The sequence below is a fragment of the Trachemys scripta genome, chromosome 1 (genome assembly GCF_013100865.1).
Source record: "Trachemys scripta elegans isolate TJP31775 chromosome 1, CAS_Tse_1.0, whole genome shotgun sequence".
NCBI classification, from domain to species: Eukaryota; Metazoa; Chordata; order Testudines; family Emydidae; genus Trachemys; species Trachemys scripta.
Genome location: NC_048298.1, coordinates 71,472,486 through 71,485,758, shown reverse-complemented (window position 1 = coordinate 71,485,758; position 13,273 = coordinate 71,472,486). Strand labels below are relative to the sequence as shown.

Below are 13,273 nucleotides of genomic sequence, written 5' to 3'. Positions count from 1 at the left end.
GGCGCGGCTCCCCCCACCCTCAGTTCCTTCTTGCCAGACAACTCTGACAGAGGGAAAGAAGGGCAGGATGTGGAATAGATATGAGCAACACATCTCGAAGAACAGCAGTTACGGAAAGGTAACTGTCTTTTCTTTTTCAAGTGATTACGTATTGTGTATTCCACAATAGGTGATTCCAAGCTATATCTGTTGGAGGTGGGTAGGAGTTCACAAGTTCCCAGGACGGAGGACAGCCCTGCCAAACCTGGTGTCATCCCTGGTCTGGGGGATGATCGCATAATGCAAGGTGAATGTGTGAACCAAAGACCATGTGGCGGCCCTACAAATGTCCTGGATGGGGATGTGGGTGACTAAGGCAGCTGACGAGGCCTGCTCATAGCAGGAACGGATGCACAAAGTGATCCAATTGGAAAGCCACTCAGTGGAGATTGGCTGGCCCCTCACACGCTCAGCCGAGGTAACAAATAGCTGTGAGGACTTTCTGAATGGCTTAGTCCACTCGAGGTAGAAAGCCAGAGCCCGCCGCACATTTTGCGTGTGGAGACAGCGTTCCTCACTGGATGCGTGAGGCTTGGGGCAGAGGACTGGTAGAAAAAGGTCCTGACCCATGTGGTAGGCGGAGACCACCTTTGGGAGGAACGCGGGGTGTGGGCGGAGCTGGACCTTGTCCTTATGAAAGACCATGTACGGCAGCTCGGAGGTCAGGGCCCTGAGCTCTGAGACTCGCCTGGCCGACGTGATTGCAACCAGGAAGGCCACCTTCCACGAGAGGTGAGATCAGGAGCACGTGGCCAGTGGTTCAAACGGGGGCTGCGTGAGATGAGCCAACACCAGGTTTAGGTCCCACTGTGGGACCGGGGGTTTAGAATACGGAAAAAGATGGTTCAAACCCTTAAGGAACCGGCCAGTCATAGCAGGGAAAATACCCTGTGCCCTTGCACCGGTGGATGGAAGGCTCAGAAGAGCCTGATGGTTCGCCACTCATAACTGGAAGCGTGAAGATGAATACATTTTCCTCCCAAAGGAGTCAAGTCTCTGAGAGTCTTTGTTCTTTGGGGTCGGGGCTGGCTGACCCTGCTGTTCCCTGTGACCAACTCAACCACCAGGGAGTTGGGCACTGGGTGAGTATACAAGTACTCATGCCCCTTGGTGGGTACAAAGTACTTGCGTTCCGTCTTCTTAGAGATGGGGACCAACAAGGCTGGTGTTTGCCACAGGGCATTTGAAATCTTAGCCACACCTTCATGGAAAAGCAAGGCCACCCTACCTGGTGCTGATGTGCACAATACGTTAAACAGGGAGTCCGAGGGCTCCTCCATCAATTCTGCCTGGAGATGTAGGCTTGCTGCCACCCTCTTTAAGAGATCTTGGTGGGCCCTGAACTCCTCCTGCGGGATGGAGGGGGGCGGGGCCGCAATCACCTACTCTGGGCAGGGCGAACAGGCCGGTGCAGTGCTCTGGGTGTCATCCGGCACCGGAGGGTCCACCACCTGGTTGGGCACGGTGCCGAGGACATATGTCCCACCGACTCCTTTCTCGGGGGTCTGGAAAGGGGGGCCGACTGTGCTTCCGAACCTCCGGCCACCGAGCGAGCTCCCACCAGGGGCTGCGCTGGAGGCCACGGTGCCCACTGGTACCATTGGGCCGGCCATGACACTCAGTGCCACTGCACCTGGTGTGGAACCGGCGGGGCTGCCTGGCCAGGTTGGCTGGCCTGGCCCATCGAAGGACCGCTATGAATGGAGACCGGGGTGGCGTAACATCTGCTGCTGACTCTGGACCAGGAGGAGCGGTGGTGCCAGGATCTACGACGGTCACAGGACTGCAATCTCAACGTGGCGGACCGGCACCGACGGTAATAGCTGCTCCGCGAATGGCTGTGCCATGACCGACTGCGGTACCCTCTCCAAGATGAGGACCGACGGCGACGCCTGCTGTGGTCCTGCTGATATTCGCTCCTTGAGGACGAGCGGTGCTGAGAGTCCCGACCTGACGGGATCCAGCCAGCCACTCTGGTCAGCGTCGAGGGCGATCCACCTGGACTCTGCCCCAAGTGGTAGCTGAGCGGTGATCGGCGTCGAATGTTCCCTCGACCGAGACCGGTAGCGGACCGGAGGCGACTGTGGAGATCCCAGCAGCGGCTTGCCTTTGGAGCGCAGGGCCAACATTGACGGCGCTCCGGCACCGGCATGGACATGATGTCCCGCGCTGCCTGGAGGACTTCAGGCGTGGATGGCATCTGGAGAGGCCTTTCCCGAAAGGGCTGGGCTACTCTGCTCAACTTAAGTCAGAGGTCTGGGGCCCGGTGGGGATCGAGGACTGCCCGACATGGGTCTAGCCTCTGTCCCAGACTTCTCTCAATGCCGCTGGGAAGAGGGAGTCTTCCTGGTCCTCTTGGTGTGTCCCGTGGACAGGGAGTGGTGCCGGCTGGTCGATGGCACTGGAGGGTCGCCGCATACCGACACTGTGGTGTCGGGTACTGGTTCGGAGTGGCATGCCGGGGTCGGGGGCAGCGCCAGCACCAACTCCATCATGGATGGCTCAGAGCCTAATGTCCCTTTCTCTTTTGGTCCAAGGCTTAAATGACTTGCAAATCTTGCACCTTTCGCTGATATGGGTTTCTCCCAAGCAGCGCAAACAATCTGTGTGCGGGTCACTTCTTGGCATAGAATGCCTGCAAGAGCTGCACGACTTAAACCCCAGGGCGTGGGGCATGTCCTGGCCCGGGCTCACTGACTAACTAAACAACTAACTAACTACAGGTACTAACGCTGAACGCAATGAACAGTTCTGGGGACAAGCTACAGCAAAGCTGGAGCAGAGCAGTTTTGCTACACCTTCATTGGTGGCAAGAAGGAACTGAGGGTGGGGGGGGCACACAGCTCCCCTCATACTGCGCCAGGCGGGTGCCATTTTAGGGGGCACGGGGGCGCTCCCCCCTACGGGTACTGCTAGGAGAAAAATGTCCAGCATTGGTGCACGTGGCGAGCACCTATTGTGGAATACACATGAGCAATCACTCGAAGAAGAGGAAGAAGGCCTGTACTTCCCCAGCCTGTCCGGGACTAGCAGCCGGAGCCTGGCACACAGTAGGAACCCCAAGCTGGGGCACCCCCAGCCCTGCCCCTTCCCAGGTCCAGGCCCAGCACTCAAGAATTAAAGGGACCTTGGATGGGCTGTGTGTGTATGTGTGTGTGTGTGTGTGTGTGTGTGTGTGTGACCACGGCACCCCCCTGTGACCCTGGGTTGTCACCCACTCGCCCACCTGTAAAGCCAGCCCTGCCCCCCAAAAAAGTGATGACTCCCCCCCCCATTCCACTCTCACTTCTATGCTGCTGCTGGTGGCAGCGCTGTCTTCAGAGCTGCGCTCCTGGCCTGCAGTCGCCATTCTCCAACTAGCCAGCTCTGTGAAATCTGGTCTCCCCTACAGTAGCCAGAGTTCACAGTCCCTGACATGTTTTTCATGACCATGAATTTGGTAGGGCTCTAGTTATATACCATCTCTGATTGACAGATCTTTGTCTCCTGATCAGGGAAGACAAAACTCCGCTTGATAGACTAAAAGAAGTAGGATGTATGAAAAATATTTTCAGAACCATACTTTGTTCCTTAAAGCAGGTTGTGAGAAAATACTGATAGTTGAACTGGTTTAGAACTGGATTTCACTATTCGTTTTTTACCCAATATTAATCTATTCAAGAACCACTTATTGAAATTTGATAAGTGGTTTATAAATTGCTGACTTAATATATCTCCCTCTAGGTATGGTACACATATGTTGTTTTCATTAATATTAATGCAAATTGGCACAGATCCACCAAGAGAAGAACCCACACTATTAGTCTTTTCTTTTATCAGACTCAGTATTTCCAGCTAGGATTTTCTGCATGTAGTTAGAAACAGATGGTACAAATGTTCACGTAAACTGAAATTATTTAAAAATAATAAATAAATTCCAGTATATGACAGGTGACTGGAATTTATGTTGAAAAAAGAATATATATGACTCCAAAATTCTAAACAGTAAAATCAGACATGAAATTTAACTGAATATGGCTTTTAAATCCAAACATTCAGTTCTTCTATCATTTTATTCCTCCTCATCTGATGAATATTTCCTGCCTTTGAATTCAGTAGACAGCCTATGTGGCGATACTTTATGCCTCCTTGAGTTTTAAGAAAGTTCTACATCAGCAGACAAAAAAAACCTGATCGTGTATCATGCAAAAGATTCAAGGAAAAACCCTCTGATCCAGAGTCACAAACGTATTGGAGTATAAGCTTTCGTGGGTGAATACCCACTTCGTCAGACGCATGTCATGATGCATGACATGTGTCTGACAAAGTGGGTATTCACCCACGAAAGCTTATGCGCCAATACATCTGTTAGTCTATAAGGTGCCACAGGACTCGTCGTCGCTTTTTACGGATCCAGACTAACACGGCTACCCTTCTGATACTTGACACCTCTGATCCAGTATTTCTTGTGAGAGCAATTGCTTTAGAAACTTTGAATGTCTCACATACACTTTCTTCTTATTGGATTGCATGAAACAGGCAGTAATCTATTTGCTAGGGAAAAAAAACTTAACAGCTGGAGAAGAAGCAACCATCCAGAGAACTAATTATGAATTTAATTTAGTTTTATCAAACACAAACATTTGTATTGGCAGAGCGATGACAAGAACTTCAGACGTGGCCCTTCCTGGCGAAGACAATTTCCTCCACGTGAGGTCCATGGAATCAGCATGATGCCTGGCTCCTCAGAAACACTTCCAGCTGGATTCAGATTAACTACAACATCAGGGCAGTCACGAAAAATGACAACTGATGGTATGAAGTGCTTTGGTACTTAACATGAACTTGGGCAATTAGCACTAAGCCTGGAATTGAACAAGTTTAGTATAGTCACAGGTAAAATAGAGGCTTAATCAGGGCTCAACTGGGGGAGGGAAAGTGCAGTGACATGGTGGAACCCACCCCCCCATTTTTTCAAGTTGTGTTCCAGAATCTCAGTTTTCAGTACTATTACTTTGATTGTCCTATCTGACCCCTCGGCTTAATGATGAACTAACTGTGGTTGCTAGCAGTTAAATATCAAGACCCTGGGTAAACAGAAGGCAGAGGCCACATTGCCGTTATTGACAATGTTATCAAGTACCAGTCTTAATTTTCCCTCTAGCCCTTCTATACAGAAAAAGAAACACTATGCACTCATTTCACCACAGAATAGTATTTCATTCTTGATAGTGTTTGTGGTCTACCTGAAAATGCTTCTAATTTTCTGTGTTTTCAAAATAATTTGTATATTGGTGGAAGTTACTATTTTTTGCAGCTGTTTAAAGAATTTGGTATAAAAATATATCCCTCTACATTCCATGTACGAGAAGCGTATCTTTTTAAAAAACATCTTCTATAGTAGCACAAATGGCATAAGTTACTAACCGCATCACTAATTCCATTGACTGCACTGCTCATGTTCATGCTTTTCTCTATTCTGTACTTTTTAGCACTAGTGCAAAGTCATAGAGGGTAGAAGGGATCAATTTCAAAGGTGGTTTCCAGCTATGAATAAAGGTACTACCTAAGTAGGTACTTACATAACCGTAATCACCACTGGATCTGAACACTGCACAATCTTTAATGGATTTTATCCTCCTAGCACCACTGTGAGGTTGGAAAGTATTATTCCCATTTTACAGATAGGGAACTAAAGCACTGAGTAGATGAAGTGACTTGAATAGGGTAGGGAGTCTGTTGCTGACATGACAATTGAGCTCAGGGCTACCTGACTCCCAATTCTGTGTCCATTAAGCCAGGCTCCAGGACCATACTTCCCACCTTCCTGTGATATGACATTATTTTGTTTTAAACTATAATGCACACCTGTGATGTTGTATTAACAATAATAATGGCATCAGTAAGTTGGAAAACCTCTTATTTTTCCTGAAGCACTCAGATTTTCAACAGTATCTCAGACATATAGCAACACTAAATGAGTTTTATAGACCAGACCAAACCCAGAAGGTTGGACAGAATGAGCTACATAGTAATTTAACAGTCACACTTTCAGGGAGGGAAAATATATTAATTTATTTTCTTCGTTATTCTAAAGAGGGTTTTTTTCCAATTTGCAGTTGCTTCATCACGATTGCAGAGGTTAGACAGCTCTACAGTTCGCACATACTCATGTTGACAAGGCTAGCAAAGAAGCCAGCACTGAATTGCTGTGAGTATTCACAAAAAGCCATCATGGAGGCTGTATAAATGTACACTATACCCCGTATTCACTGACATTACTGAAATGAAAGCCAAGCTGCGGTCCATTGCCCCCAGCACGTCTTGTTTATCAAAAAAAAACAAAAAATCCTACGTAAGTGGGGCTCAGTCTGGGGGATGCCAGCCTCTTATTCCACCTCCCATCTCAAACAGTAATGTCTCCCTCTCTTTCATGGGCATCCCTTCTAATAAACTGGTCATGCCCGCCAAGAGATAAGGATGCTGTTTAAGATGGATAGCTTGTGATGATACTGACTAAGAAAATGTGTTGAGACATCTAGATGAATTTCTAGTGAGAGCTCAGGAGGAATCTGTGGTCATGGTACATATTAGTACCAGGGACATAGGGAGGGGCAGGGTCTTAGAACCTACACAGCTAATTAGGAGAAAGGCACAGAGTCAGGCCTCTATGATAGCTTTCTCTAAAATGCTTCTGGTGCCCGAAGAAGAGAAAATTTGACAGGAACTTCAGGGTCTCGCTGTATGGATGAGATGATGGTGTAAAAAAGAGAAATTTACATGCATATAAGAAACTGGGGAACTTCACTTTAGAGAGGAGTCTAATGAGAGAGAATAGTTACACTAGATTTACTTTAGAAAAAGTCAGAGCTATAAACCCGCTTTAGGACATCATTTGGGTGGTGGCTGGCATGAGTTAGAACAAAACATCTCCTGTGGCTAAGGTCTTCCAACATTATCAGTTATGAAAGTTCTTACACATTCCGCAAAGCACCTGATAGTCGTCAGTGGCAAAGACAAGATACTGGACTAGATATACACAGGGGTCAGGTCGTATGTAGTAGTTCTTATTACTTAAATATCTCATCATTTGTCATCTACACGCATGTACTAGTTGTACAAATACATTTCTGAACAAAGTACAGCTGTGTGAAAATATATTGTTTGTTACCAAATCATCAATCTTGCAAAAATAAGAACATGATGAACACTTCCATTAATATGCCACCATTTCATGCTAATTTTACTTAAATAACAGTTTTCCTTTCCATTTTAAGTTTCAGCAGATAATCATAGGCATTTATAAAGCACCTGTCACCACAGTGTTTAGCTGTCTCTATCTTTCTATATACACATGTACAGAGAGAAAGAATAAAAATACACAATAGTATATTGAACCATGAGTTTGGATTACAGCATTACGCGCAAATGAGATGCGTAGGTTTTCCCCCAATGAATTCAAAAGAAATTTTACTCCACACAACCATTGTTCTATATATGCCATGTGTGTTACTGAAACATTAAGAATTTTTTTGTAGCCCTTCACCTGTAAAGCCAGGTGATGTAGGTACCTGACTATTTTTGAGGATCTGGGCTTAACTCTCACTGATTTCAATGGGAGTTCGGCAAGTTCTAGGCAAGCTGAAAATCTCCCCTTTCCTAGCCATGCAGGGTAGTAAAATAAAATTCACATCATTTTTATACAGTGAAAAACCGTTACAGGTTCAGCAGCGAGTCTGACCCATCCTGCACCTCAGGCTGGTAAATATTTATATGGAGGATGGGGAGGAAGCATTTTTGTCAGGTTGATTTTTTTTTAAAGAGCAATTGAGGGGCTTAGAATGTTATAAGTCCTGGGAAATAATGAACAGTCCACTACCAAAGGAAGGGGCAGATTTTCCATCTCTTCATATGTTCAGATCAAGACTTTCTGAGGGATATGCTTTAGCCAAACACTTCTTGGTGCTTAATACAGGGGTAACTGGATGAAACTTAATGGTCAGAGACATAGAGGAGATCAACCTACATGTTCTAATGTTCCCTTCTGGACTCAAACTCTGAATCACTTAGGAAAAATTCAGATCTGGTTTCAAATCTTGTGCTCTAATATCCTCAGTGCATGATCCTCCAAGGATGACAATACAGCCCATCTCTACCCAGAGAACAATGGTTGAGTCATTTAGGGCCCAGTGCTATCTCATGACAAAACGCTCATTCAGTACAATGGGAGCAGGCATTAAGCATGTGTTGCTTTAAGCTTGAAAGGCATAATGTAGAAAGCAAAAATCATAATTTAAAAAATGTTACAATGGCATGCAACTAAAATTACCCAAATATTGTAAGTCTCCCATGGATGTAATTTACAGTGACATGTCCCAAAGAGCTTCAAGTTACAATGAATACATGAAGGGCAGGGACTGCAAATACTGAAAAATATGTTAACTTACAATTAGCCAGTCAGTCTGTTACTGCTGGAGCTCTGTTATTGCCCGAGAACCCAAAAGCCAAAAATAGATAAGCAGCAGCACAAGAGTACTGGAGCTGTAATCGTGTTGTATTTTAAACAAAATACATTTATAAAAATAAATGGTATAAAAATAAGTTTAATATACTTATAGGAATATTATTATTACCTTGAGTATGAGTGATGTCTGCTGGGTCAATGCCTTTGGCCAGTCTTTTGCAATTACATGTTTATTACAAGTCATCTTTCCAGTGAGAAGGATCAATGATGTCTTCCTTTAATTTCCAGTTGCCCATCCCTAACATGTGAATGACTAAAATGTGATGAATGTAATACTGGATTTATTAATTTCCAGTCCACTTTTTATAACTCACTGTTATTATATGCAACTGCAAAAATTTCAAGGAGGCTAGAAAATGATCTTAATAAAAATGTATACAAAAGCAAATGTGATCACTGTAGCTACAAACAAGCTCTATAAACCAAAGGTGAGGATTCTGCTGCATTGTACTGTTAGTGGTATCTTGATCTTGTAAGGTTCATTAGTCTACATAAAAGGGGTGACATCCACAGTGGTACTGACCCAGCAGCGTACCCAAATCCAAGCTAATCCTAGCTGAGGCGATACACAGTTGGTTCAGAGAGGGTAGAAATTAGAGTTCCAGCAACATGTGAGGTAAATCGGAACACTATAGTAGGGCGAACCAAGCTTCCTAAGGAATGAAGAGTTTCCTCAAAGAAAGGGGATGAGTGCCATTTGGACAAAAGGAAAGACTTCAGCAACTGCAGATGAAGGGGATACCTGGAAAACAGATTCTCACAGGCTCCAGCGTGCCAAAGAATAAACTTGACTAGGTCAGGATCAGGACGAAAGCTCAGTAGGGCTTGTAACCTGGCTCAGGAGACAAACACCTTTATTAGTCTGGTGGCGAAGACCATTCACAGCTAAGACGTGCAACACTTGCTCAGTTACTGGTGGGTAGTGAATTTTTCTGAGAGAGACAATAAAGGGTCTTGGTTACATATAACAACCAAGTAGAGATGTATCCTTTCCCACGATCTTCATAAAAAACTGAGGGAGCAGGAGAGTCCCGAAAAGATGGGTGTGAACTGGCAACACTGTCTCATAGCTCAAACAAAGCCCCAGTATCCTAGGTGGATAGGGACACAAAGGTAGATGTACTCCAGCTCCACTGAACAAAGGAAATCACAGTGAAGCATGGACCTATGGTGACTACTCATATGCAACTCAGGCAGCTCCCTATTGATTAGACAAAGGTCCAAGATAGGGACGAATGACAACCTCCCTCCCAATGCTTAGTCACATGAAGAAATAGTAGAAGTAAACTAAACATACACACTCGTCTCGTCTCACTGAGACAGGAAATGTCTGACTTGCATGCTCGAAGGTCTCAGACCATGCAAGACCACCCAACCTTCAAACAAATCTCAAGTATCCGAGAGCCCCATGAAATGGGCAGGGCTGCCCCGGGGGGGGGGGGGGGGGGGGGCAAATGGGGCAATTTGCCCTGGGCCCCTGGAGAGGGGTCCTTCACTCACTCCGGGGACCCCGGAAAACTCTCATGGGGCCCGGGCCTCCGGAGCTTCTTCCGCTCCGGGTCTTTGGCGCCAAATTGCCACCGAAGACCCGGCACTTCGGCGGCGGAAGGACCACCTGCCACCGAAGTGCCTTGGGATCCACCGCCGAAGCCCCTAGGCCCTCTGAATCCTCTGGGCGGCACTGGAAATGGGAGGTGGAGCGATGGGTTTTCTGGTTCTTTTACCCATGAAGAAAGTTCCAAAGCATGAAACAGGGAATTATGTCTCTCCCTCTGTTTTTCTTTCTACTCAAGTAATCTACAGTTCTGGATTCTTGGAATATTTTTTCCTCTTTGGTCCCAAAGAGAAGGAACTTGAATTAGGGGAAGGAGCACTGATGTGCAGACTTTAAGCTTCTAGGCACAATGAGACAAAAGAACCATAGGTTCTGCAGTGAATGGACTAAGACTTCATACATAACTAACAGCTTTTGCTTCTTGGTTCATGTACGTGGAGCCCTAATGCTGTCTGTTCTTGACTATCTGCAAGATGGAGGACATAAAAATTAGTGTATGTAAAGATTTGAAGTGTATACAACTTTTTTATACTGGAAGGCCTCATATGGCCTTCAAATTTATAATATTTCTAAATCTATAATTTATTGTAGTTTTTGCTTGAATTTCAGTGTTTGAAAACTAATTTCTACATGTTACTAAACGATTAAACAATGTGAAGATTTACAGCTAAATTCCATTCTCTCAAATAGATTCCATTCACATAAACAGAAAAAGATGTAAGATTTACAATAAATGAAAGTTTAATCTCTCTCTCAAGCTCAAGTTTTAGCAAAACATGAAATACAGTATGAAGTGTTATGATATTTGCAGTGGTCTCACTGTAAAGCAAGTCTGGGCAAAAAGGATATAATCAAGAATCTTGCTAATTAATGGTTTTTTTATTTTTGTTTTTAGATATCATCTCTTTCTTCTACTTTACCTGAAGTGCACTACCACTATTTTAGGGAAAAGGAGCAGGAAAGGTCTCTTCAAGAACAGGGTAATAGAGAAGAGAACACAAAGTTTTATCAAGCTAAAAAGTGTGATGTTCTTTTCATGTATTAAGTTATTGGTTAGTTTAATACAAGAGTAATAAAATACCTAAATCATTTTAAAAACAAAAATACCAAGCATCTCTGTCATCATAAATTTGGCAGTAGTGCACAACCAATGGTTTTATCCACTGGAGCCACTCATTTTTTACATTGTTCATCTGTTTTATTGTAATATACTAGCCATCTACATATTTACTGTGTATTTCTTTTAAAATGTGTATGTAAAGGGATATAAATATGATTTTTTAAAAATAAAATCTATGGTACATGGGGTCTCAGTGCAAACACTTGACAATACAGTGTCAACAATACTGTTTGTATCTTTCCATTCCACCATTTTTATAGTTTTTTGATTGTAACAGTCAAATTAATATGTTTAGCAGAGTTAGAAGCTTCAACCTGTTCCTACTTAAAAATCTGTCAATATTTAAAGCTGAACACCTGCCTCTGATGAAGTATAAAAGGATGATTTAAACTGGAACTGGAGCCAAAATGGACCTATAAAGTCAAGCAGAAACATCAGATACCTGTAATACCTGTAGAAAAGCACTGTGATGGCTCTCCTTTTAAAAACAAAAACAACAAAACTGTTTACAAGAGTCAAAAGCAATTACCGAAAAAATATGTATTAAAAAAAACCATTCTCCTGTGTTACCTGTGGACCAAGAAGAACCTTGCTTTACCAAGAGCCACCTTTTTGTTCCAGCCAGCGTGGGATGTAAAAATCTGAACATTGCAAAGAAGCTGATGTTCAAGTTTTCTATTAAAAAGAAAATTAAAAAATGCCAAACCCCACCATTTCTTCATTGTAACAGGGCATTAGACAAATTCCTGTCTAACGTTATGCTTTTAGCCAAGATGGCCTTGCTGAGACTTCTTGGAAGTCAGTTTTATCAGAGGAAATAACTGAAAGACAGAATGATAATATATAGTGTATAAAAGTTTAGAAGAGCAATTATTACCTACTGTGGCTTTATTTGGTGGTGTTAGTGTTGTTTATTCTTTGTTTATATGGGAAGTTTCAAAGTAAAACCTATTTAATAATGTCATTGATCTATTTGCTAATTTTCTGCTGCTTGATACTATCTCAAGATCTGTCTTTTAGTTATTTCTTTTAGCGTTTTGATCTGCAATGTTTGCACGTACCTAAACATTTGTTTTATTGTCTATTTTCATTTGACAGATTTCAGTCAATCAAATGGTGACAGATTTTTCTCCCCCATTGTCAATAAAAATATTCAGTGCTATTTGTGTTTAATATCTATAAGGCTGGGTATATGGTAGCATGGAAAAGCAGTATGGATGACTGGCACATCTCAAAGCATAAGAAATTTTTCCCAGGCAGAGACTGTTATCAATATGAACTTAATGTTGAGTCTGCCACTAGAGGGAGCGCTAAACTTGCTTATTTGTAGGATATGGTGAATTTGATCAGACTGTCAAGACAATAAAGCTATAGTATAAAGACATTACTTCAAATTCCTCAGATTTAACTAGCTTTCATGTTAATGTTTTCCCCCCTTTGTTTTAGTGAAAAAACGTAAATAAGTAAAAACAGTGCAAACTCCAACATTTTCAGTAGTTCTTGTCTCTTTTGAGCAAACCCCTAATAATGTTCCAGTCCAGTATTTATTGTTTTGTTTGCAGTTTTCACATGGTCTCAGCCCAAACCAGGAGCAACACAGAGGAGAAATCCCTGTGAACTGAACAAGAAGTTACATGCCTGTAGAAGACTAACCCCTAAATCTCTTATTTCTACCCTGGAACCTCAGAGGAGGAAAAACCCATAAAGCTGGATGTGAACAGTTCTGACCCAGAGCCTCTGTCTAATTAGTTCCCCCTGCTGCTGAGTTAGATTGCCATTTTCAAGAAAAACATTAAAAACTTGCAACTGTGGTAGCCGTTCAAACCCATTTTCAGCTATCCTGACCAAGTGTCCAGGGTTTTAGGGTGTTCTTTGGCTGGTATAGTTCACAAAGATGTGTCTACCTTATGTATGATTTAGATTTTGGAACATTTATCTCAGCCAACCTAAGATGGCCATGGTTGATGTCACATCATCATTTTACACTTCTTTAGCCCACAGACAAAACACTATGAGGGGCTCAAACACTATCAGCTTTCAAAGTTTTGTTCAAGTC

The 13,273-nt window shown here is 43.6% G+C and overlaps 1 protein-coding gene across 7 annotated transcripts in view; it reads left to right on the top strand.

The window, feature by feature from the left end:
* The window catches only part of PPFIA2 (PTPRF interacting protein alpha 2), a 634,690-nt gene extending 621,688 nt beyond the window's left edge, over positions 1–13,002 (top strand). For 6 of the 7 annotated variants that reach the window (XM_034772232.1, XM_034772206.1, XM_034772222.1 and 3 more), the window contains 3 exons: positions 4,674–4,833; positions 6,138–6,229; positions 10,993–13,001. In XM_034772232.1, coding sequence (XP_034628123.1) covers positions 4,674–4,833; positions 6,138–6,196 — 219 coding nt within the window. In that variant the 3' untranslated portion in view covers positions 6,197–6,229; positions 10,993–13,001. Of the gene's footprint in view, positions 1–4,673; positions 4,834–6,137; positions 6,230–10,992 lie in introns of all 7 variants that reach the window. The other variant, XM_034772198.1, reaches the window with a different exon arrangement.
* The last annotated feature ends 271 nt before the right edge of the window (positions 13,003–13,273 follow it).